Source organism: Bos grunniens, chromosome 19 (genome assembly GCF_055505025.1).
Source record: "Bos grunniens cultivar Pamir isolate PY7600 chromosome 19, Bosgru_T2T1.0, whole genome shotgun sequence".
Lineage (NCBI taxonomy): Eukaryota > Metazoa > Chordata > Mammalia > Artiodactyla > Bovidae > Bos > Bos grunniens.
The window spans coordinates 17452665-17478200 of record NC_141183.1 but is presented as its reverse complement, the minus strand read 5'-3'; the positions used below and the strand labels follow the sequence as shown (position 1 = coordinate 17478200).

General features: G+C 47.9%; 1 protein-coding gene across 47 annotated transcripts in view; it reads left to right on the top strand.

The window, feature by feature from the left end:
• The window catches only part of MAPT (microtubule associated protein tau), a 119441-nt gene that overhangs the window by 46721 nt on the left and 47184 nt on the right, over positions 1-25536 (top strand). For 31 of the 47 annotated variants that reach the window (XM_086357179.1, XM_086357199.1, XM_086357190.1 and 28 more), the window contains exon 2: positions 22478-22594. In XM_086357179.1, coding sequence (XP_086213305.1) covers positions 22495-22594 — 100 coding nt within the window. In that variant the 5' untranslated portion in view covers positions 22478-22494. Of the gene's footprint in view, positions 1-8399; positions 8503-22477; positions 22595-25536 lie in introns of those variants that run through there. The other 16 variants (XM_086357202.1, XM_086357198.1, XM_086357196.1 and 13 more) reach the window with 3 other exon arrangements.

Genomic DNA, 25536 nt, shown 5'->3' with positions numbered 1-25536 from the left:
TCCATTCTGAGCTCTGCACTATGTACTGAGTTGTTTGTGCTCAGTCGCTCAGTTGTGTCTGATTCTTTGCCACCCCATGGACTGTAGCCCACCAGGCTCCTCTGACTATGGGATTTCCCAGGCAAGAATACTGGAGGGGGATGCTATTTCCTCCTCCAGGGCATCTTCCCAACCCAGGGACTGAACCCGAGTCTCCTGCATTGGCAGGCGGATTGTTTACCACTGAGACACTGGGCAAGCCCACTGAATTATTTACAGTAGTTGTAAAAAAATAAGCACAGGAGTCTCCACCCTCCAGGAGCTTTCATTCTAATGGGGAGATTAAATGGATACAGTTAGAGTATGATGTGACAGGTGCAACAGGAAAGGCCAGCCCAAATGTTGAGTGGAAGGAGGCCAGGTAGGTAATAGACTCCTACCCACGTCTTGAGAATGCATGTTTCCAGCCTAATTTCAGGGGTGAGGTCAGGGAGATGTGTGTGGTGAATTCTTTGCAAGTGAGGGAGTTGTGGTGTTTCTGTTTCCCCAAGATGCCTAGGGTGTGTGTGTGTGTGTGTGTGTGTGTGTGTGTGCACACGCACACGCATGCAAGAGAGAGAGCACCCTGCCTCTCTCATCCTCTGCTCACTCTGAGCTTTGCAGAGATGGGATGGTGAATGCTGCCTGGGCTCATTCACCTGGAGGGGTCCCTCAGACACCCACTCTCCATCTCTGTAGCACAACAGCTTCCCCAGGCAAGCAATTCATTTATTCATTTTTCCACTTCTTTTTAAGAATTTTTTTTAATATGGACCATTTTAGAAGTCTTTATTGAATTTGTTCCAATACTGCTTCTGTTTTATGTTTTGGTTTTTTGGCTGTGAGGCCTCTGGGGTCTTAGCTCCTTGACCAGGGATTGAATCCTCACCCCCTGCATTAGAAGGCAAAGTCTTAACCACTGGACTGCCAGGGAAGCTCATTTTTCCTCTTTCTGCTGTGCGTTTACAGCTCTGGGTTTTAACGGGAGGACTCTCCAGCTCCCCTGTGAAGATGTGTTGACCTCCCACCCCGACAGCCTGCCCGCCCACCTGGGAAGGGGCCCTTTGGACAAGTGCTTTCCCTGGTGCCCCTCTGCACCCATAACCCCTCATTCTATGGAGACTGCTGCTGCTGCTAAGTCGCTTCAGTTGTGTCCGACTCTGAGCGACCCCATAGACGGCGGCCCACCAGGCTCCCCCTTCCCTGGGATTCTCCAGGCAAGAACACTGGAGTGGGTTGCCATTTCCTTCTCCTGTATGGAGACTAGGACCACTGAAAGTCACTCAGTCATGTCCAACTCTTTGCCCATGGAATTCTCCAGGCCAGAATACCGGAGTGGGTAGTCTTTCCCTTCTCCAGGGGATCTTCCCAACCCAGAGATCGAACCCAGGTCTCCCACATTGCAGGCGGATTCTTTACCAGCTGAGCCACAAGGGAAGCCCAGAGAAAGGCTACCCACTCCGTGTACTCTGGCCTGGAGAATTCCATGGACTGTATAGTCCATGGGGTTGCAAAGAGTCAGACACAACTGAGCAACTTACACTTTCATGACCATTGAATGAGGGTGGAAGGGAGGTTGTTGCCCACCAGAAGGTAAAGCTTCTCAGACCATACAAACACTGCAAAGCCACCTTCATGGTTTATCCCAGGCTCCCCCCAGGGGGTTAGATTTGGGCCAAAGCTGGATGGCTCTGCAGAGAAGATTTGTGTGCACACGCTGCTTCATCTTGACTGCTCCTCAGAGAGAACCACTTGTTACCCAATCGGGTAGAGGGCTCTACCTCCTTATGGGAAGGTTAGAGGGCAAATGTATTCTTATATTTAGCAAAAGAACATTAATTTGACTTTGAACCTCTTCTGTAATATTTTAAAAACATCTTTATTGAGATGATATTTTACATACCATAAAAACCACCCATTTAAAGTTACAACGCAGTGGGTTTTAGTATTCCTGTACGATTTTGATTTTGATGGAGCAACTCAGAAGGGGGCGGGGTGGCAGCTCTGAGTCAGCTCTGTTCTCTGCTTCATGCCTGGCGGGCCTGCAGGGGCACCCTGGGCTTCCACCCCCAGGTGTAGTGTTTTCTCCTTTTCCAAGAAGGCTTTTGTTTCCAAGTTCCTAGTTCTTCTTTCTCACCAGTCTTTTCTCTCTCATATGCTTGTTCTGTCTGTCTTCCCTCCCTGACTGTAATTCTATTTCTGAACAGAAACTATGTCCTGGCCTTTCTGTTGAATAATGGGTGTTTTGCAACCAACCAAGGCTGCCTGTGCTTTTTCTGAAATACATACTTGGGGGGCCAGAGCTTAAATATGTGACCTTGGTCTCCTTGCCTGTTTCTCCCCAATCTGAATTTCTCATATGTCCATTTTAATTGATCCAGATATGTGTACGCCTGGATTGGCTCTGGTTCCAAAGCTGTGTTGAAATTCTTTCTTTCAAGGTCATTTCTTCACTCCATACAACTTTCTGTTTTCCACTGTACTCCACTTTGTCAAGCACAGTTATTTTATCCAAATAAGAGAGCATGCCCCAGGGTCCCATGCTGGATAATATTTTCATTTTCTTATTTTAATTTCAATGAGAAGCTTTATTGACAAATATTGGAACTACTTTCCCAACCTTAATAGATGTGGCAAAATTGCCTGGTTTCCCCCTTTATCTAAAGAGCCTTTATTTTTGTATTCTTAGGTAGCCATGGACACTTACTCACACATTGCATTTGAAAGTTGTTTTCTAGGGCTCGTAAAGGCTGTAAGTTCAGCTTTGGTGGGACTCCTCACCTCCCTGCTTCTCTAGATCTCCTTTTGGAACAAGGTAGACAAAAATACAGGCTTCCCCGGGTGCCTCAGCAGTAAAGAATCTACCTGCCAATGCAGGAGACACAGGTTCAATCCCTGGGTCGGGAAAATCCCCTGGAGAAGGAAATGGCAACCCACTCCAGTATTCTTGCCTGGGGAATCATGGTCAGAGGAGCCTGGCGGGCTACAGTCCATGGGGTCGAAAGAGTCAGACCCAACTTAGTGACTAAACAGCAGCAGATGTTAATACATCAACAGCTACAGCTCCCCAGCATGTTCAGACGTGTCACTAGATCTCAGAGAATTATGCTTGTGATAGGCAAGGGTTTGTGACGTCAGAGTGCTGTGTCCAGGTGTCCCTGGCTCTCTGCATGAAATGTGTACCTGAGAGACTGCATGTCAGCTGCTAGCGAAGCCTGTCTCTTCGTGTCATGACTTTCCTTCCAGTGTGTGAAGCTTCCCATCCAGGGGCCCCCACTGGCTCTCTAGGCCTTCCCCAGTGCCCTCACCCCTCATCAGGCCCCTCTGGAGGCGGTTCTCTGGCCCCAGGTAAGAACACCCCACACAGTGTCCCCCTAGGCGGCCTCTGACTTTGTGACTGATCACAGATGTGATTAATCGCATCACACTGATGCCTAGAATCAGTGTTAAGCCTCTTATTCACCTTGAGCCATCAGCCATGCCGGTGGCTACAGGCATTTGTGATTTGTGAATAAAAGGAGGAGCACAGGGACTTCTCTGGTGGTCCAGTGGCTAAGATTCCTCACTCCCAATGCAGGGGGCCTGTTCAATCCCTGGTTAGGCAACTAAGACCTGGCACAGCCTCATAAATAAATATGTTTTTAAAAATAATAAATATATTTTTTAAAGGAGCAGCACACTGTGGGACAATCCCTTGACTTTGTCACAGGGTGCTTTGTTTTGCCAAAAGGAGAATGTATTTATTGCTTTCAATCAGATTTAAAACAATACATGTCTAGAAAACAGTATAATAAAACCAAACTGTATACAACAAGAGAAAGCCTCCCTGATTCCACCTCCCTTCCCAGAGCATATACTCCTTTATGATTTCTGGTTTGCACATATGCCTATCTGCGCTATTTTCTTATTTATAAACATTCTGTGCGTGCGCATTTCCACAACGGCTCTTTCTGCTTGGTGATAAGGAGGGAGTGCTCTCTATGCCAGTGTGTCTGTTTCTCCCCTGTCCGTCCTCCTCACACAGGGGTCAGCTTCACACAGGGTGCCCTGGGACACGGTTTTGGCCCGGTGTCCAGGCATCACGGGATCCGGGAATGATCTCACTGGGCACACCATCTGCCCCGCCTGGCCAGAGGCTGCCTTGGGACGGCCAAGGGGGCACCATGTGCTGTTGGATCCAAAGTGGGGTGGGGCTCTGAGCCCTGAGATGCTGTTTAGTCTGAAAATGCAAACAGGACACAGAAAGGTTGGGCTCAGATAATAGGCGATAAGGTTGTCATGATAATAACCACGGCTGGCACTTCGATCACGTTTACTGTTAGCTGGTGATGGTTCTAAGCACTTGATATAAATCAGCTCGGTTAATCCCCACATTTTATAGATGAGGCAGAGGAGGCTCTGAGAGGTTGAGTGACTTACCCAAGGTCACCCAGCTGGGAACCCAGACAGCCTGGCCCCAGTGTGTGTGCACTCCCTGCCCCGACACTGCCTTGTCATTAAGTCCGGCCCTGATGCCATGTGGGCACCTCTGTCAAGGAGTGATTTCAGGGACAGTGTTCTTGACTTGGTGGCATATCTTACATGTGTTCAGAGGACACCGTTTATTTTCTGTCTTTCAAGCCGTGCTGAGTTCAGGTTGCTCATTACTGAGGGACAGTGCTGATTAGAGACAGTCTCCGCCATCCCTCTGTGCCCCGAGTTCTTCAGGGTGTGTCCTCAGACTCAAAAAATAGAAATGAAAACATCCTCAGAATGATCGCCTTCCCATCCTCACTTCCTTACCCCTCCATTTCTTCCCTGTTGTTCCACCTAATGAAATGTTTTGGCAAAAAGAGCCAGTTTCTAGTCATTCCAGATGGCCTGTCAAAGCCCCGCCTCCCTCGCTGCCGAGCCTGGTGCGGATGGTTCGTCTCTCCCTGCATCACCTCCCCAGCATCACCTCCCGCATCATCTCCTTGGCACCACCTCCCCACCATCTCCCATGTCTTCTCGTGCTCCAGGCGCCAGCGCTGGGAGGGGCAGGGAGCGGAGACTCCCCAGTTCTTCCCTAACACCTTCATTCCATTACCTCTGAGACCCTCTGAGACCCTCAGTCTCCTCCTCTCCCGGGGCTAACCCAGAGCTGCCTCTCACACCTTCATGCTGTTCCTCTTCCTCCTTCAGGGCAGAAGCACAAAGACTCTTGTATTGACCCCAGTTTTTATCCCTTCAGGTTGGGCCTTCACTTCCCCAACCTCACATATCTTCCCCTTGCTCAAAACCCACATGTCATGAAAATGGTACCGAACATCAGTGTAGGTGCATCACGGTTCAGATGCTCTCACATGCATTTTTCCCGTGACCCTCACAGCCATCCTGTGACACAGGTGTCCTCATGCCCAGGTTACAAATGAAGAATCTGTGGTTCAGAGAGGTCAAGTGACTGGCCCAGCATCGACCAGCCAGAGAGTGGTCCCTATTATGCCTTGAACCCAGTGCTTTGGACTCCACACCACGTGTCCTTTCTACCCACATCCATCTGAACTGGGAGCAAGGGTCCAATTCCTCAAGGGAAGATATGGAGCCAGTGCCTACATCTTGGGACTTCCCAGGTGGCTCAGTGGTAAAGACTCTGCCTGCCAAGTCAGGAGACTCGTGTTCGATCCCTAGGTCGAGAAGATCCCCTGGAGGAGGAAATGGCAACTCACTCCAGTATTCTTGCCTGGAAATCCCATGGACAGAGAAGCGTGACAGGCTACAGTCCACAGGGTCGCAGAGTTGGACACGACTTAGCAATTGAGCATGCACATGCACGCCCACACCTTGGTTAGAGCCCAAAGCAAGGGCTCAAGGAGTCCAGCGATTCATGCAGCTGACGAGCTGGACTCGGTGCATTCCTTGAGGGGAGTTAGGGCTGAGCGGCCTCTAAAGGGGTCGCTGCAGGATCGTGAGACCCGTTTCATGGGAGAGCCCCAGGGCCAAGGGGAAGCGAAGCCAGGGACCCTCCAAGCTCACCTTGGGTGCCAGATGGAGGGTGCCTCCCCAGCCCCTGCTGTGAGGGGGAGGCCATGCAGTGCTCTCAAAGGGCCTTGAGAGGAGGCAGCCTAAGTGCTATTCATCAGTCCCAAGAATGGCTGATGAGGGGCAGGTGCTTCTGAGAACCCATAATGCTCTTTGGCAAATGGCCCGAGGTGCCTCTGAGAGGCCTCCTAGCTCCTGATGTGCTGCTGAGGCAAGATCCTGACCTCAGGGGTCCATTCATCATCGGATACAGCCGTGTCCTCACGTCTGGGACATCTCTCCACCCAGCGTTCTTTCCCAGCGACTTCCCATCCCTAAGCTGAGCTTCCCAGCAAATCACTGCACGCCAGACTCTGTCCCCAACTCTAGCATGACCTGTAAGTCCACTTGGGCCTCTCTGTGCCTCAGTTTCCCTGGCTTCAAAATGGGGCTAAGATGACCCATGTATGTGACAGAGGTGTGGTTAGAATGGCTCCTCTTTCTTCACAGCTTTGGAGTGGGGCTTCGTGATTTATGGGTAAAGGTGTCCAAAGACCCACCCTGTGTCAGACTGGAGGCTGAGACTGCAGATTCAAAGCCATGACGTGCCCTCCCTCAGCCTGGGCTACTGAGCATCAGTATATAAAATGGGGAAAATAAGATAATAATATACTCTCCCTTCATTAGTGTTGTGAGCACTAATGGGATATAATATGTGTTAACAGTATCCCTTTAATAAATGGGAAGATTATGGATGGCTAAAAAAAGGTGGGGGGATTTCAAAGGCCCCCCCACCCCAGCACTTTTTAAGTGTAATCTTCTGTTGGGTCATGAACCACTTGCTGCCTGTCAGAGCTGGAAGGCAGAGATAACAACAGCAAAGCTAGAAATTGTATTCATTGGAGATCAATCAGAAATTAAGATAAAGCTTATTAATATCAGCATATTTATTAAGCAAATAAAGTAGGCTACAGAACTACTGGTATAATATGGTCTCATTTAGGGAAAATTCTATGTTTATATAGGAGAGGTGTTTGCAAGGAAGCTCCCTAGAATGTTAACAGTGGTTATTTTGCTTTCCTTTTTTCACGTTTTTGTATTTGACTTTTTAATAATGACTATGAATCACTCTGGGGTTTCCTGGTGGCTCAGTGGTAAAGAATCTGCCTGCAGTGCAGGAGACATAGGAGCCATGGGTTCGATCCCTGGGTTGGGAAGATCCCCTGGAGGAGAGCATGGCAACCCACTCCAGTATTCTTGCCTGGAGAATCTCATGGACAAAGGAGCCTGGTGGGCTACAGTCCATGGGGTCTCAAAGAGTCAGACATGACTGAAGGGCTTGAGCACAGCATGGCATGAATCACTTTTATAAAACAAATTCTCTCCTCTCTCTCTCTCAATTAAGGGTGGCTTGCCCAAGGAGGGAGGGAAGTAATTTTTTTGCTCTGATTTTCTTGGCTTTGACATCAGAAGAGATTCCTTTTTATCCATTTGGTGCTCTGAGTTCAGGGGATTCATCTCGGAATGAAAGTGGTGACCAGGGCCACTGGCAGCCCCTGAATGGGACAGGTGCAGAGGCCACCTCCACATGTGGCAGCGGTGTCCTCACTGAAGGCTAACTGATCAGTAATTTATCAGAAAGGGGCTTGGAGGGAAAACTACTGCAGTTCTGAAAACAAAGGCCACCCAAGCATGCGGTATCACCCTAATAGACGCTACAGCACTGTTTAGCTACACCAGCAGTTACAAAGGAGTTGAAAAAAAGAAAACAGAAACCTTGAGCTTAAGACCAGAATTGTCCTCTCCAACACAATCTGTGGATTTTCTGAGTGGTGGACATGAGCCAGCTGACATCAGCCATGACACATCGTGTGTGCACGGCAGCACCACCCCCCAGAAAGCAGCTTCATTCATGCTTTCGTACAATCGTTGATTGTTCTCTTTGGATTGAGGCCCGGAATTATTCCAGTTTCTTCTCACCAAGCTAAGTCTTTCCTCTCTCTGGAAGCCTAAGTCTTGCCTCTCCTTCATCTTCTCTCCACTTAATTTGGCGATTCTGCTTGAAATCCAGGAATTATCATTGTCGGTGGTATTGGTCAGATTTGGTTCTAGAAGATTCTCTGGTACCCTGTGAAGGGATGTGAGCACAGCTCACACTTTAGAGTTCCTTTGAGGTTTGCCAGGCTGTGTTCCCTCCGGCAAGTCTTCTGAGAACTTCCCTGTGCTGCGGGGGCGCTGGATGCCACCTGTCTGCCGGGGGCGTGAGAGGAGGGGAGCAACCCAGAGACGCCGCTCCCAGTTGGGACCAGCTGTCAGGGAAGAGCATCTGAAGCATCAGAGCTGCCACGAGCCAGCCCAGTGTTTACTTGAACCCCAGAGACTCTTCTCTTTCTTTCATGCAGTTGGCTTCCCACTTCCTAAGCAGAGGGATTTCCTGCTGACCTGGAGCCCAGACTTCACCTCTCCCAAGGGGACTACTATGCCTGCCCTTCACTCATCTTAAATGTAAATATCTTAAAGTAAAACAATTGGACCATAAGCATTAAAGAATAAAGTGTAGTGGGTTACTGGGTAGTCCAGTGGCTAAGACTCTGCACTCCCAATGCAGAGGGCTTGGGTTCAATCCCTGGTCAGGGAACTAGATCCCATTTGCTGCAACTAAAGATCCCATGTGCTGCTACCAAGATGCAGCATAGCCAAATAAATATTTTTTAAAAAATAGAATGTAAATAAAAGAGAAAGTTTTCAAAAGAAAAGCTTTTGCTCAGTTGAGCAGATCCTGATGTTGCTAAAATGGGTTATCTCTGTCACTGCCTGATTGAATCACTGTTGTCAGTTGGCTTCACAAGGTCTTCTGGGGCCAGGCTGCTTGGCACCAGAGCCGTGACCCCATTACACGTCTGCTGTGTAACCTCGGCCCAGTTACTCAACCTCTCTGTGCCTCGGTTTACCCCACCTGTAGAAGTAGACGTAATAATAGAGGCAGCTGTGTGAACTAAATGAGCCAATACTTGAAAATGCTTGAAACAGGGCTCCTGTCGTTATGAGGAATCCTGTTTTCCACCAGAACACGCAGCAGATTCATGAAGGGGCAGAAAAGGGACCAGAGCAAAGGAAAGAGGGGACACAGAGGCTAAAAATAACCTTGGAGAAACAAGTTCATTTTAAGGTTATTTTTAGATTTCTCCCTACTTGATCTTCCACTATCGGAGAGCTCCATTCAGGGTGTTTGTTTTTTATAACAGCTTTACTGAGATATGTCACATGCCATAAAATCCACCCTTTGAAGTGCATAATTCAGCGATTCCTGTATAGTCCCAAAGTTGTCCAATATCACTACTCTGGAATTCCAGTTGAGTTTTTTATCTCAGGGGTCTAAGGGCAATCGTCCTTTTTTTGGATGGCGCTACCGGACCTGGTGGCAGTGATTCCGCTGAGTCACGCCGGCGGCGGCCGGGAGCCTGCGGTGCTGCCTCCCGGAGAAGCTGGGCGGCCTGCTGGGCTGCAGCAAGCGGGCACCGCGGCCCTGACACGTGCTGCCCCCTAGTGAGGGCTGCAGCCACGCCAGACACAGCCCACCTGGCACCTCCAGGGAGGGGGGCTCTCAGGGACGAAAAGAAGCTCCTCCTGGGTGTGGACTTCAAGGACAGTGCACCCTGCATGGAGCCCAGTGAGCCAGGGTACGGGACCAGCCCCTGACACAGGCTTTTTTCTTCCCTCCTTGAGTCTTAATTTCATCCAGCCGGGACAAGATCATTTCCATGAGTAAGCAGAGGAGAAAAGGGCTGTTTTTAAACTCTTTGTTGGGAAGGCAATAATATGATACAGTATCTAAAAGATGGGTTTAGCATCAGAAGATCAGAGTTCAAATCCTATCCTACTCTGCCTCTCATTAGCTGTGTGACCCTCCGCAGGTTCCTGAACCTCTCTGAGCCTGTTTCCTCATCAGAAAGTGGGGAGAACAATTCCTCTTGTGGGACTGTTGTATTACTGAGATTCCATTTCTCTCTCTCCCCTGTTTCCTCCCTTCCTCTGAAGCCTCTGCGACTGGCTTATAGTCGCAGACTCGAATAAACAGATGTGTTCATATTCCAAAGCCAGCAACGGTGTCCCCTGTTGCCCTGGCTCACTTGAGGAGCTTTCTAGAATCAGAATGCATTGCTGTGGGTAAGACGATTAGAAGGAATGGGAAGAATGGCAGTAGGCATAGGAAGGCTATTTGGTCTTCATCTCCTTCAGGGAGATACGCCCCCAGGTCAGCTGAAACCCGCAGACCCCTGGGAGACCTGGGTAGGAGCAAAGGCCTGGGACCGAAAACAGAGAGAGGCATCTGAACTGCCAGAAATCTATATTCCATAGGGAAGTCAAGTCCCAGGCTTCCCTGGTGTTCTCAGGCAAGTCACTTAGGCTCTTGGGGCCCTTTACCTGGCTGGGGTTTGCATCCTGCCCATCTCACAGGTTTGTGGTGAGCCTAAATGTTCTGTCATGGGAAAGTGTCCAGGAAAATGCCAGGTGTACTTCAAATAGTGAGCAGGGTCCCCTGGTGATGCTTCAGGGGAAGCATCTGAGCTGGGCTCACCTCTGAGCTGGGCTGGGTGCCTGGGGTTCCCTCATCTGCTTCTGGATGCCTCAGAGGGTGGCCTGGAATGATCAAAAACAAAGCTGCCTCTGCAGCTAAGCAGAGCTCAGCACGCAGAGCACATGAACTCTACCAAGTGGAAAATTTATCCATCTTGCAGCCTGGGAAAGCTCTGTTCCTCGGGAGCAAAAGGGACCCGAGGTCTCACCTGCACATCCCTGTGCCCTTGAGAGTTGAGGGGCCAGGGGAAGCCTTGGCAAAATGAGGAAGAAGTTGAAGTTTATTTGAGGGTCCTTGTCATCCCCTCTTCCACCATCCCACCCCTTCCTGTCTTCACCTTTCCTCTCCTCCACCCCGGTTTTACCATTATCAGACAAATGTCACACTAAAAAAAGCTCTATATTATCTTGTTTCCAAACTTAAAAGACTGTGGGTGATCATCATTGGACACATGGATAAGCAAAATGTGGTGCATTCATACAATGAAATATCATTCGAGGAATGAAGTCCTGACTCATGCTACAACGTGAGTGAATCCTGAAGACATTACACTAAGCGAAGGAAGCAAGACACAAAAGCCCAAATATTAGATGATTCCATTTATGTGTAATCTCCAAAACTGATAAATCCACAGAGACAAAGTAGATTAGTGGTTGGCGGGCATAGGGGGAGGAAGAGGATGAGGAAGTGCTTAATGGACACAGGGTTTCTTTCTGGGGTGATGAAAGTGTTTCAGAATGAGATAGAGGTGATGGTTGTTCACTTTAAAATGATGACTTGTGCAGACTTCCATGATGGTCCAGTGGTTAAGACTCCAAGCTTCTACTGGAGCAGGGTGCAGGTTCAATCCCTGGTCAGGGAACTAAGATCCACATGCTGTAAAGTGCGGCCACAAAGAAAAAAAAAGTAAAAATGACTTGTGTGTTGTGTGGATTTTACTTCAATCAGAAAACAAAGACTGAGTTGGAGTTTTCCTGGTGGCTCAGTAGTAAAGAATTCACCTGCCGATGCAGGAGACACGAATTGGATTGTTCCAAAGAGCAACTAAGCCCATGTGCCATAATTATTGAGCCTGTGCTCTAGAGCCCGTGACCCACAACTGCTGAAGCCTGCCTGCCCTAGAGCCTGTCCTCCCCAACAGAAGCACCCACAGTGAGAAGCCTGTGCACCGCAAGTAGAGAGTAACTCCTGCTCACCGCCTCTAGAGAGAAGTCCACACAGCAATGAAGACCCAGCACAGCCAAAATAATTAATTATTTTTAAAAAGCAAGCACTGTGCCTCATTCACAGGAAGAGCTCAACAGATAGGTGATTTTAAAAAAAAAAGCTCAACCTAAAAGTCACCCTGCTTATTTAACTTATATGCAGAGTACATCATGAGAAATGCTGGGCTGGAAGAAGCACAAGCTGGAGTCAAGATTGCCGGGAGAAATATCAATAACATCAGATATGCAGATGACCAGTCCATTCTGAAGATCAGCCCTGGGATTTCTTTGGAAGGAATGATGCTAAAGCTGAAACTCCAGTACTTTGGCCACCTCATGCGAAGAGTTGACTCATTGGAAAAGACTCTGATGCTGGGAGAGATTGGGGGCAAGAGGAGAAGGGGACGACAGAGGATGAGATGGCTGGATGGCATCATTGACTCGATGGACATGAGTCTCAGTAAACTCCGGGAGTTGGTGATGGACAGGGAGGCCTGGCGTGCTGCAATTCATGGGGTTGCAAAGAGTCGGAAACGACTGAGCGATTGATCTGATCTGATCTGATGCAGATGACACCACCCTTATGGCAGAAAGTGAAGAAGAGCTAAAGAGTCTCTTGAGGAAAGTGAAAGAGGAGAGTGAAAAAGTTGACTTAAAGCTCAACATTCAGAAAACTAAGATCATGGCATCCAGTCCCATTACTTCATGGCAAATAGATGGGGAAACAGTGGAAACAGTGGCTGACTTCATTTTTCTGGGCTCCAAAATCACTGCAGATGGTGACTGCAGCCATGAAATTAAAAGATGCTTACTCCTTGGAAGGAAAGTTATGACCAACCTAGACAGCATATTAAAAAGCAGAGACATTACTTTGCCAACAAAGGTCCGTCTAGTCAAGACTATGGTTTTTCCAGTGGTCATGTATGGATGTGAGAGTTGGACTATAAAGAAAGCTGAGTGCCAAAAAATTGATGCTTTTGAACTGTGGTGTTGGAGAAGACTCTTGAGAGTCCCTTGGACTGCAAGGAGATCCAACCAGTCCATCCTAAAGGAGATCAGTCCTGAGTGTTCATTGGAAGGACTATGTTGAAGCTGAAACTCCAATACTTTGGCCACCTGATGCGGAGAGCTGACTCATTTGAAAAGACCCTGATGCTGGAAAAGATTGAGGGCAGGAGGAGAAGGAGACGACAGAGGATGAGATGGTTGGATGGCATCACCAACTCGATGGACATGGGTTTGGGTAAACTCTGGGAGTTGATGATGGACAGGGAGGCCTGGCGTGCTGCGGTTCATGGGGTCGCAAAGAGTCAGACATGACTGAGCGACTGAACTGAACTGAACTGAAAAGTTGAGAATTGTTTTTTTTAAAAAAAGACTGGCCTGCAGCAGTCATATTTGATTCAGGGGGTTCCTACATCCCTTTGCCTTCGGCCCCTTCCCCTCTCCTGTCTTCGCCTTTAGCCTCTCATCACCTGCTCTGTCCCCTTTGTTCCTCTGTCTCCCCCCTCAGCCCTGCAGACACTCTTCTGCCTTTTCCGGACCTCTCCAACTGCCCCCCAAGCCCCCATTGGGTCTGGTGAGGGGGGTGATCCTGTAGGACCAGACACCATGAACAGCTCAACAAGCCCCTTCCCCATCACGGGACTCAATTTACCAGCTACAAAATGACATGGAGAGACTCCAGGACCGTCTGGGTCTTGCTCTCTCTTGTCAGGTGGCTGTGCTTTTCCAAGGGGCCCTAAAAAAGGGGCCTATTTTCATTTCCTGGTTTAGCTCAACTTTGGTGCCGCCACTCTAAAATTTCTTCCTTACCTTCCACCCCAGCACCTCTGGATCACTGCCTGGGAAAACAGAACGGAGGAGATCAGAGAGATTGAGAAAGAGATTGGTTGATTTAGAAGAATAAGAAAGCAGAGCGCGGCCTTAGGACAGCAGCTCTTGGCGTGTTTCCTTTCCTGTCTGCGCGCCTCTCAGATTATAGGGATCTGTGAGGGGGCGGTGACCACAGCTCTTCTGGGTTGTGTACCTACCTAGGGTTATGCTTATTTTTGTCTTTCCAGTCTGCTGTCTTTGACCTGCAGCTGTACCATTTGTCAGCTGGTTTATGTGTTCTTTGCCCAGTTCTCCCAGAGAAGTCATTCTGCCCTTGGATCTCACAGAGGAAGACGCCAGGCATCAGTGACGGTGGGAAAGGAGGGAGGCAGGGCTGGGTGTACAGACCCTCCGCTGGGATGACAGGGCCCCCCGCCCCTCAGCCAGGCCTGGGCTAGAGACCCCTGCTGTCCTGTGACCAACCCTCCCAGGGCTCCCGAGACAGAGGACACAGACCTAATCTATCCACTTAGAATAAAATGTCAGAGCAGGAAAGGAGCTCGGGGTCACTGGGTGACATGCAGGGGGCTGGGAGGAGTGACTAGGTCACAGCTTCGGGGTGTGAGCCCTGGACAGGTGCTGCTTCCACACCCCAGACCTGTGCGGCTACGATGGGAAACGAGGCCTGATGGTCCTGGCTGGAAGAGCCAGCAGTGGGGTTGCTGAGTGCTCCGTCAGGACACAGGCTTTGAACCCTGGCATCGCCTCTTCCCGGCTGTGTGACCTTGGGTGGGTTCCCTCCCAGATTCCTCATCTGTTCACAAGTGACCCAGACAGGTCCCACCTGATGAGGCTTGCCTTCTCATACTCAGCGTCTGTCTGGAGACTCAGAAGAGCTACTTCATTTTACTTTCAGAGAACATCCTCCTCTGGGTTCTATTTTCTGCTTATGTCGAGTAGCCTCTCACAGATGCTCTAGAACTCTGACTCATCTTTATTTTCCATTGTGCTGGGTGTTCGCTGTGGCACGCGGGCTTCTCTAGCTGTGGCGCGTGGGCTTTGTTGCCCTGAGGCATGTGGGATCTCAGTTTCTAGTGCAAGTGAAAGCGTTAGTTGCTCAGCAGTGTCTGACTCTCTGGGACCCCATGGACTGTAGCCCACTACAGGCTCCTCTGGTCCAGGGAATTCTCCAGACGAGAATACGGGAGCAAGGACTCCCCTGGTGGTCCAGTGGCTAAGACTCCAAGCTCGCAATGCAGGATACCTGGGTTCAATCCCTGGTCAGGGAACTAGATCCCATATGCTGCAACTAAGACCAGGTACAGCCAAATAAATAAATAAAAAAGAATACTGGAGTGGGCTGCCATTCCCTTCTCAAGGGGATCTTCCCAACCCAGGGACTAAACCAATCAAACCCACGTCCCCTGCATTGGAAGGCAGATTCTTTATCCCGGACCACCAGGGAAGTGCCCTGGACTTGTCTTTCTTAATATGACCTGTTGGTACCAAAGCATTCGCAAGGAGCAAGTGGCCCAGCCCAGATGAGTTGGAGAGAGAGCTCTGGTGGCCTCACTGAATCAGGAGGTCCATGAACCTAAGGCCATTTGCTGTCCTGGAGTTGGCAGGAGGGGCAGGGGTGGGGTGCCTCCCTGTTTAGAGAGGTCTTCCCATGCATTCCACTTTTTATCCCAAAGGAAAATATTGGCACTTGAGATTCATGGTTTATTTTGCATATAATAGTAGCCAGTGTTTTTAAGGATGATTTAATTTCTCCTTGTAATTCCTTCAGCTTCTTTTTAGTGTCTCTGACTTTCTCCAGCCTTGCTGGGTGGTGCTGGTGGTAGGGAAGTGGGGGATCATTGGAACCAGAGTAGTGAGACCCACTCACTGCCTTGTCATCTGCTCCATGGAGCTGAGGCAGCCTGACTCATAACACGGGCTTATACCACAGATGCTGCCCCCAGTCCCCAGAACAGAACGGCACTGCCTCAAGCCCCAGAATGACCCTTAGTTCTCCTGCTCCTGCCCTGAAACCTCTAGAAGCAGCTGAAGAAAACTCAATGTCAGGGGGCTTCCCTGGTGGTCCGGTGATTAAGAATCTGCCTACCAATGCAAGGGACACCAGTTGGAAGATCCGTGGTCTGGGAAGATCCCGCATGCCACAGGGCAACTAAGCCCATGTGCCACAACTACTGAGTCCACACTCTGTTGCCCATGAGCTGCAACTACTGAGCCCGTGTGCTGCCCCACTGAACCCCCATGCCCCAGAGCCTGTGCTTCACAACAGAAGAAGCCACTGCAGTGAGAGCCCTTGAGCTTCAACTAGAGAATAGCCCCCACTTGCCGCAACTAGAGAAAGCCCACTCCTATCAACAAAGACCCCGTGCAGCCAAAAATAAAAAATTAATCTAAGAAACAATACTATTTATAAAAACAAACAAACCAAAAACAACATCACTGCAAAAATTCACACAGAAAATAGGAGGAGACCAAAATGTACAATGTTAAAAAAACTTCACTACAGATATATATATTGAGAGAGAGGAGAATAAGTACTGGAAAAGCCAGAAGCAGGAGTCCATAAACTATGGTCCACAGGCCAGGTCTGATGTTAGCTAAGGATGGCGTTTACATTTTCAAGGAAAATATTTTGTGACACATGATATTTTATGCAACTCAAATTTCAGTGTCCGGAAATAAACTTTGAGACACAGCCATGCTCATTCATTTATACATCTATTACCAATGTCTACTTCCCTGCAGCAGAGGTGGGTAGTTGTAACAGAAGGCACGGCCCACAAACTTAAAATATTTACTATCTGGTCCTTTGCAGAAACAAATTGATGACTCTTAACCTCAAACTAAAGTGGAATACTGTTCTATTGTAGATCCATTTGTTTCAAATCCATAGTGAAAGTTCTCAGTCATGTCCAATCCACCAGGCTCCTCTGTCCATGGAATTTTCCATGTAAAGGATACTAGATTGATTGATTTGATTGAAGTCACTCAGTCGTGTCCTACTCTTTGCGACCCCATGGACTGTAGCCTACCAGGCTCCTCTGTCCATAGGATTTTCCAGGCAATAGTACTGGAGTGGATTGCCATTTCCTTCTCCAGCGGATCTTCCTGACCCAGGGATCGAACCTGGGTCTCCCGCATTGTAGACAGACGCTTTACCATCTGAGCCACGAGTGGGGTGCCATTTCCTACTCTAAGGCATCTTCCTGACCCAGGGGTCAAACCTGCGTCTCTTGTGTCTCCTGCATTAGCAGGCAGATTCTTTATCCCTAGCACCACCCTTCAAATCCCATAACAATTTCAAATTATAGGGACTTCCATGGTGGCCCAATGGTTAGGACTCTGCACTTCCATTGCAAGGGGCAGGGGTTCAATCCCTGGTCAGGGAACTAAGATCTTGCATCCTATGCAGCGAGGCCAAAAGATATTTTAAAATAAATAAACAGAAATAAAACTTGAATACTTAAAAAATTTTAATGGAAATAAATAGGGAGAGCAGAATCTATTTTCTAGAACTTATTAAATCAAATCAATCACCAGTTAGTAAAATGAGGTGCAGGGGATTCTTTTGAGCAGTGATATTTTACAGACAGAACCCACTCTTGTTGACCAGCTGTTTTAGCCCCTGATGTTGTTCCCTCTGACTGTGTTACCCCTTCCCTCTTTCCCAGCCATCCAAGCCCCCATCTCTAGTGTAATTCTGGACTCTGATCTCTCTCTCTGACCCCAACCCAATTTTGAAACCCAGTCTAATGTTGTCTAAAATACACTTCTTGGATCTATCCCTTCCTTTCCATGCCCTCTGTCTACACTTCGGTTCCAGCCTCTTTGCTGTTTGCTTGGACCAGTGAGGTCACCTCCCTGCCAACAGGCCTTTCTTACCTGTCCAGTTGGCCCTGCCAACCACTGCCCAAGTGACCTTAGAGAGCCTCTTTGATGCTTCCCTGCTCATGCCCGTGAACAAAGTCCACACTGGCCACTTTGCCCACCTCCAGACTCATCCGAGTGAAAAGCAGCCACCACATCACATGTGTCATCCCATCCGTTGTGCAGATGGGCAGGAAAGGGACCAGGGCAGCCCCTCTGAGCTGGACATAAGCCAGGGGGGTGGGAATCACCTTGGAATATAGAGTGGAAGCCCAAAGGGAAAGTGGTTCACTCTGCACAAACACTGCTTCGACTTTCACTGATGCCAAGTTTGCCTGTTAAGTACCATCTCGATACCTTTGAGGTCACTGGGGTCTACTTGGAGTTCATGCTTATGATCAGACCTGTGTTGATTCTGGCTGCCACCTGGTGCATTTTGCCATCCTCACTTTGTGCAGAGGAATGAGCTGACAGATGGGGACATGAGTACTTGGGCGGTGGGGAAGCTCAGCAGGAGGGCTGGGGCGGCAGCACTGAATAATCAGAAGACAGCGTTCATCAGTGAGCCCATCTTTTCAGGCATAACTAGAGTATGGGCTTTGGGACTTAGTGATGTGCAGAGAGTGGTGAGCTACTGCGTGTGTGGGTCCCTAGCTCCTCATACTTCCCAGGCTTTGTGGGAAGAGCGGCTTTCTCCAAAATCCATGATGTTTTTTAAGTTTGTCTTTTTTTTTTCAATGTGGACCATTTTAAAAAATTTATTTGTAATTGGAATGTAATTGTTTTATAATATTGTATTGGTTTCTGCTATACAACATGAATCAGCTTTAAGTATACATATTGATGTGGACCATTTTTTAAGTCTTTATTGAATTTATTACAATATTCCTTCTTGTTTTATGTGTTTTGGTTTTTGGGCTTCGAGACATGTAGGACCTTATTTCCCTGACCAGGGATCGAACACACATGCTCTGCACTGGAAGGCGAAGTTTTTAACCACTAGACTACCGGGGAAGTCCCCAAAACCCATGATTTTAAAATATGAGCAACCATCTCTCATGTCTCCTGTTTACTGGCAGGTGGGTTCTTTACCACTAGCGCCCCCTGGAGTATTCACTAAAACCAGCTGCAGGTTGAACAGGGTGACCTGATTTGGTTGGCCTGGCTCACCTGGGCCAGGGGAAGCATCTCCAGCCAGTTTGGGAGGCCTTGTGCTTCTGGGCTGTCGTCACTGTTCCCAGGTGGGGCTCCTGGTGAGTCAGCAGACAAGGTGACTCATGGATCAGTCTCAGGGACTAGCAGTTGGCAGTGACCAGGCAGGTTCCGAGACAGACTTCATTAGGAGGCGGTAAGGAAGGTGTTGCTTCCTAGGGTAGGGTGGGAAGCAGTCATTGACTTCTTGGGTAATGAAATTTGTTCCTCTTAGCACAGGGGTTCTTATGTTTGGGGGCTTCCTAAGGAAAACAGACCATCAGCATATCTCAGGGTAGAGAATATCACCACCAAATCCTAAGCCTTGGGATCTTCCCAGGATAACATCTTGCTCGTCCTTGGGGGGATATCAAAGGCTTGGAGATATTCAGCTTCAGGAGCCTCCTCCAAGAGCTCCTTGAGGGTCAGGGACCTCAGTCAGAATGAAAAGGGACCCCTTCTCTATAGGCTGCTACTGCTGCTGAGTCGCTTCAGTCATGTCTGACTCTGTGTGACCCCATAGACGGCAGCCCACCAGGCTCCACCGTCCCTGGGATTCTCCAGGCAAGAGCACTGGAGTGGGTTGCCATTTCCTTCTCCAATGCATGAAAGTGAAAAGTGAAAGTGAAGTTGTTCAATCCTGTCCAACTCTTAGTGACCCCATGGACTGTAGCCCACCAGGCTCCTCCACCCATGGGATTTTCCAGGCAAGAGTACTGGAGTGGGGTGCCATTGCCTAGTGGCTGCCAAAGTGGGGCCAGGCCTCCCACCCTCTGCCTACACCCAGAAGAGGTCTCACTGACCTCATTCTTAGAACCCTCCTAAGCCATCCCAAGGGCTTCCCTGGTGGCTCAGACAGTAAAGCATCTGCCTGCAGTGCGGGATACCCGGGTTCGATCCCTGGGTCTGGAGAAGGAAAGGAAATGGCAACCCACTCCAGTATTCTTGCCTGGAAAATCCCATGGATGGAGCCTGGTAGGTTACAGTCCATGGGGTTGCAAAGAGTCGGACATGACTGAGCAACTTCACTTCACTTCAAGCCATCCCAGCTTCTTATCCTACATAATGGAGAGAGAAGGGAGCTCAGACACCCACACCAGCATGTCCTGCCTAGAAGGGAGAGAAATGGAGCTGGGTGTGAATATGCCAGTGGCCACCTGGTATAAGCACAGTGTCAGAAGCCTGGCTGTCCCCTCCACCCACGTCAGTCAAGTCTTACGTGGAAGGTCAGCCCCAGGTGGACCCTCCCACCCTGTAGCCCAACATTGTGCAATAGTTTTCAGAGGTGAGAACATTCTGCAACTCATAATACATTTAGACAGTACATGACATCAAGTCCGCCCTCCACACCTTGCCCGTGGCAGACTTTACTCACTGATCACAGAGGCCAGAGCTAGTATAGTGGAGGCAGGAAGGAGAAGGGCCCTGCCCTCATCAGCTTGTGTTACCAGCTCGCCCACAGCCACTGAAAAACAGCCGTAGAATTAGATCAGAAATGTGAGAGGGTAACTATTAACAAATTATAACAGAAAACTAGAGATTTAAAGTAAAGAATGCAGGGGTTTCCCTGTCTATCCAGTGGTTACGACTCTGTGCTTCTGCTCTCTGCGCTTCTGCCATAGGGGGCGTGGATTCAATCCCTGATCAGGGAACTAATATCCCACTAGCTGTGTGACACAGTCAAAAAGTAAAAAATAAAGAATGCAAACAAAATTAGAAGAAAGGTAAGAACAAATGAAAACAAAGAATGGGAAATGGCAGCCCAAACTTTAAAAATAAAAATTAAAGCTTAGATTTAGGTTAAAATTATGCAAAATGATAAAAGTTACAATTACAAAAAGGAGTGACTTTTTTTTAAGTCACCTAAAAGATTAGAAAAAATGGAAGATAATAGGGAAATACATTTTCAAGGGGTTACAAAAGGTTAATGACCCTCTGGGGAACTTTTACAATCTTCCTACAAGTATAAAATTATCTCAAAAAATTAACATAAAAGTGAAACACCAACATGAATCTAGAGTGAAAATTCAAAGTAAAAAAATGAAACAATGTAAGGATTTAAATAAATATATGTACAATAAATCAATGCAATAAATATATACAGTAAATAAATGAATAATACAATAAACAAATACATATAAATAAATGTTTATTTAGATATGTTTTATTACATGTATTTTAATACATATATGTATTACGTGTCTTTATATGTATATATGTAATAAATAAAATAAACATGAAAAATAAATCAAAACACAGCTGAGATTTTAAAAGAATTTTTTAAATCTTTAAATTTTAAAGGATTAAAATTATAAAAGTTTAAAGCAGGAAGTAAAAGCAACTAGAACAGGGGAGTTTCAAATATGATAAATATAAAGTAGAAAATGAATTATGAGATAATTAGATAATTTAAAAGGAAGATGTCAAAGTAAAAAAAGACTCAAGTTACAGAGATAACAATGTAAAACCTAGAATAATCCACCAGAGTAGCATGAATGAACCAAAGCAAAAGGGCATACTCAAAAATTCAGAAATTCAAGCTTATGAGTTATTTTAAGATAAAGAATAAAATATTCTTAGTAAAGACGAGGGCAGGGCATTCCCTGGCAGTCCAATGGTTGGGACTCTGAGCTCTCATTGCTGGGGGCCCGGGTTCAATCCCTGGTCTAGATACTAAGGTCCTGTAAGCCATGGGGCACAGAACAAAAAGCCAATGTGGACAGAGTATGATTAAATGGTAGTTTCTGATCCAGGAACACGGCCATCTCTCCATCTGTCAGGGCCACTTTGCTTCGTTTCATCAGCGTCGTGCAGTTTTCTGCACACAGGCCTCTTGCCTCCTAAGTTTATCTGTAGGTATTTTGCTCTTTTTGTTGCAATGGTAAAACGGATTGCTTCCTTAGTTTCTCTTTCTGATCTTTCATTGTTAGTGTATAGGAATGCAAGACTAAGAAGAACAGTACAGGGAACTCTGCTTAATGCACTGTGGTGACCTGAATGGGAAGGAAGACCAAAAGGGTGGGGATAAGTGTATATTTATAACTGATTCACCTTGCTGTATAGTAGTAACTAACACAACATCATAAATCAACTGTATTCCAATAAAAATTGATTTTAAGAAATTGTTTCTGGTGGGCTTTGTTGAGCTGAAGCTGAGTCTAGGCTAGGGCTTTTGGGGGAGGACATGCATTGCTGCTCCTTAGCCCCAGATTCACACTGCGCCCTGTTAGGGACTTAGCCCAGCCCTCGGAATGCACACATAAGGTTTCTGAAGGGATCCAATGAGGTGAGTGGAAGCCCCACTCTGACCCCTAGTGGGGCCACCTGGCTCAGAGCTGGGGCATCAGAACACTTGGGTGTGATTCAGCAATCACATTGTTTCTCTGCACCTCCTTTTCCTTACTGGCACTGCCCAGCCAATGCCTTCCCTCTCTGTAAAAAACAAAAACAGAAAACCATCAAAGTACTGGTCAGCAGCATTTACTCTATCATGAAGTAGAAAGAGCATTGGGCATAGAAACAAATCAGGCCCCTTGAACCTGCCCAGCCGGTGGTTTTGGATATGAACTGATGTGCTGTTGGTGAATGAAAAGTGCACACATGCATGTTAATAACGCTTCAGCAGAGATACCCCTCCACAGATGAGGTTGGGTACTCTAATTGTTGGAGAAGGGAAACGAGAGGCAGAAATCTACCTTCCATGAAGTGGGGAGGGGCACTTCTGTCTCCCTGTCCCCCCTCCCCTCGCCCCAGCACTTAGCCTGAGCACAGCATCCAGCCCTCACTTCCCATCTTCTTTCCCCAGGTGGGCCTTGAACCAGGATGGCTGAGCCCCGCCAGGAGTTCGACGTGATGGAAGATCATGCTCAGGGGGACTACACCCTGCAAGACCAGGAGGGTGACATGGACCCCGGCCTGAAAGGTTAGTGCACAGCCCTGCCTACGGGGCCAGGCACCCTGGGGATCACAGCCAGCCCTACTGCTTTGGAAAGAGCTGGCAGGAAGGGTTTGCATCCTGATTTTTAAAGGAGTTTTAAATACTTTATTATTTTAGATTATCCATAGATTTGAAACCTCATTCATTTGAATGAGCCCACAGAACTCAAAATGTGAGGCTATTTGAAAATCTGCCTTTGCAAAGGAGAGTTTGCCAAATGCATAGATGTATTGTGACAAAGACTGCAGGGGGCTTGTCCATCTAATTAATACAAGGGCAATCTGTTGAGTCTTTAGGCACATCCATGAACCTATAAATCAGCAGAATTCATTAGCATGCAAAATACGTAAGTTTAGGGCCTTCCCTGGTGGTCCAGTGGCTAAAACTCCTTGGTCCCAGTGCAGAGGGCCTGAGTTCGATCCCTGGTCAGGGAACTAGACCCCACATGCACAACTAAGACCTGGCACAGCCAAATAAATAAATAAACATAAATAAATATATATTTTAAAATGCATGACATTATACATTATTTTTTTTTCTCTTCCTTAATAGGCGTGTAAGGTCCCTATTTGGCCAGAGTTGATTAGTTCTGGGTTTCCTATTGTTGAACCTATAGTACTAAACCGGATCAACTTCTAGATGTTCTATAATATAGCCTTTTGGCTAAATTGGCTTGGCCTCTTCTCTGCCTCTCATCCCCACCTAGTTCAGGAGCCCCGTGGGGCACACAGAGCCCTCTTTCCAGCTCCAAATGCCAATCCCCATGTTGGTGCCAGGAGCAGCAGGCTGGCCCACGGAGCACTGGGTTGTGCTGCCAGGAGCCCTTCTCCCCACAGTGTCCCTGGTGGCCAGTGCTCCCTGGAGCAGCCCTCAGAGCAGGGTAAGAGAGACTAGGTCCCTGTCCTCCACACCCATTTCTAAGCAGACAAAATGGCTGTCTACTTTTCTCTTTAAATGCTGCAAGTAATAAAAACACTTTGCAGCCTGGGGTGTGGGGTGGCGGATGGGAGTGGTGGAGTTCCAAGGTGGGAGGGAACCTCTTCCAGGTACATCCATCGGAGAAGGGTCCCTGGAAGAGGCAGGGTCACCAGGAGGAGCCCTGGGTTGGGGAAGCATGCAGAGCCATCATTCCCATCTTGGAGATGTTTCAGGACTCACTGGGGACCCTTGTTTCAAAGGCTAACTTCTCTGTACCTGTTTAGGCAGAGAACACACTGGAGGCAGAGCTTGGGAATCAGACAAAAGGGCTCCAAGTTAGGGGAGGTGAGGGAAGGCATGGACTGTCCTGGGAACTCAGAGGCTGCCCTCTGGCCTTCTTGGGAGCCCCCAGCCTGAAGCTCTGGGTGAGGGGTGTAGCAGGGTGGGCGGTGGGGAGGAATGCCTGCTCCACCTACGGGTCCCAATTGGCCCAAACCTCCCTTCCCGGTGTCAGGAACCAAATGGTGGCAAGAATTACTTTCTGACCTCTCCCGGGCCGAAGCCTGACTCAGGCCAGAGCCGCTACTTTTCAGCTCCCCGTGGAGGGTTGGGGGCAACTGGGCCCTGGGATCTCCCTCAGCTGAGGATCTGAGCCCACTGTCTCTTCTGCCTCATTAGCAGTATTGCTGCTTTCACTTTCAAGTGTCCTGATTTGGGTGGTAAAGAATATAATTACTTACAGGGCTTCCTGGGTGGCTCAGTGGTAAAGAATCTGCCTGCCAGTGCAGGAGACACAGGTTCGATCCCTGGGTCAGGAAGATCCCCTGGAGGAGGAAATGGCAACCCCCTCCAGTATTCTTGCCTGGGAAATGCCACGGACAGAGGAGCCTGACAGGCTCCAGTCGATCACGACTGAGCACAAGCACGAGCGCCCTGCGTATAACGGGGCTTGCTTAAAAGGACGACGCAGGCATTTTTGTAGAGCTCTAAACAGCTGGCAAAGGGCTTCGGCCAACAACATCTCAGGCACTGCTCACAGTAACCAGTGAGGACAGAGGTTACCCTCCCTAGTTTACAGATGACGATCTCCTCTCTGAGGTCACAGGGCCAGTATAGCCTTTCACTCTACACCAGCTGTTTCTGCCTCTGGTCACTCTCAGCCAAGTCCCCCTGGAACTTCAGTTCCTGAAGTCTTCACGTGTGCTAAGTCGCCTTCAGTAGTGTCCAATTCTTTGTGATCCCATGGACTGTAGTCCACCAGGTTCCTCTATCCATGGAGTTCTCCAGGCAAGAATACAGGAGTGGGTTACCATTTCCTTCTCCAGGGAATCTTCCTGACCCAAGGACTCAACTTGTGTCTCTTACATCTCCTGCATCGGCAAGCGGGTTCTTTACCACTAGCGTGGGAGAGCATCCAACTTAGGATCCTAACATACTGAATTCTGCCCCAGGTGAATTAATTGTGCCAGTGAAAAATGATGCTCTGTTTAGGGTGACCTGGTTTAATAAGTTTAAAAATATGTATTATGTTGAAACAAATGTACCATAATAATGTAGGATGTTAATAACTAGGGAAACTGGCAATGGGGTATCCTCTGTTCTCTCTTTGCAATTTTTCTGTAAATCTAATAATTCAATTTATAAAGTAAGAACAAGTTTACCAAGTTATTTTGTGCCTTAGAGGTGCTTAAAGTACAGTTGCTGAAATTCCTCAGTTCTTTTAACATAAAATGTCATTGGAAGTTCTGTGCTAAAACAGATATATGTGTAAATATATAATATATACATGCAGATTTTAAGTTGCTAACCTTTTTGTCACTGCTGTGAAAGTGTTTGAAGATAGTCTAAACAAACTTATTCAAACAATATACTTGCCAAGAAAGCAAGTGATACCTAAGAGATTTTCAGAGTTCTCCTCAAATTTGTTCTTGCTACTAAGGATTTAGAAGGAATTATTTTTATATGGAGAGTGAAAGGTGTGACTTGACAGAAGGTGCACTTTACAAGCA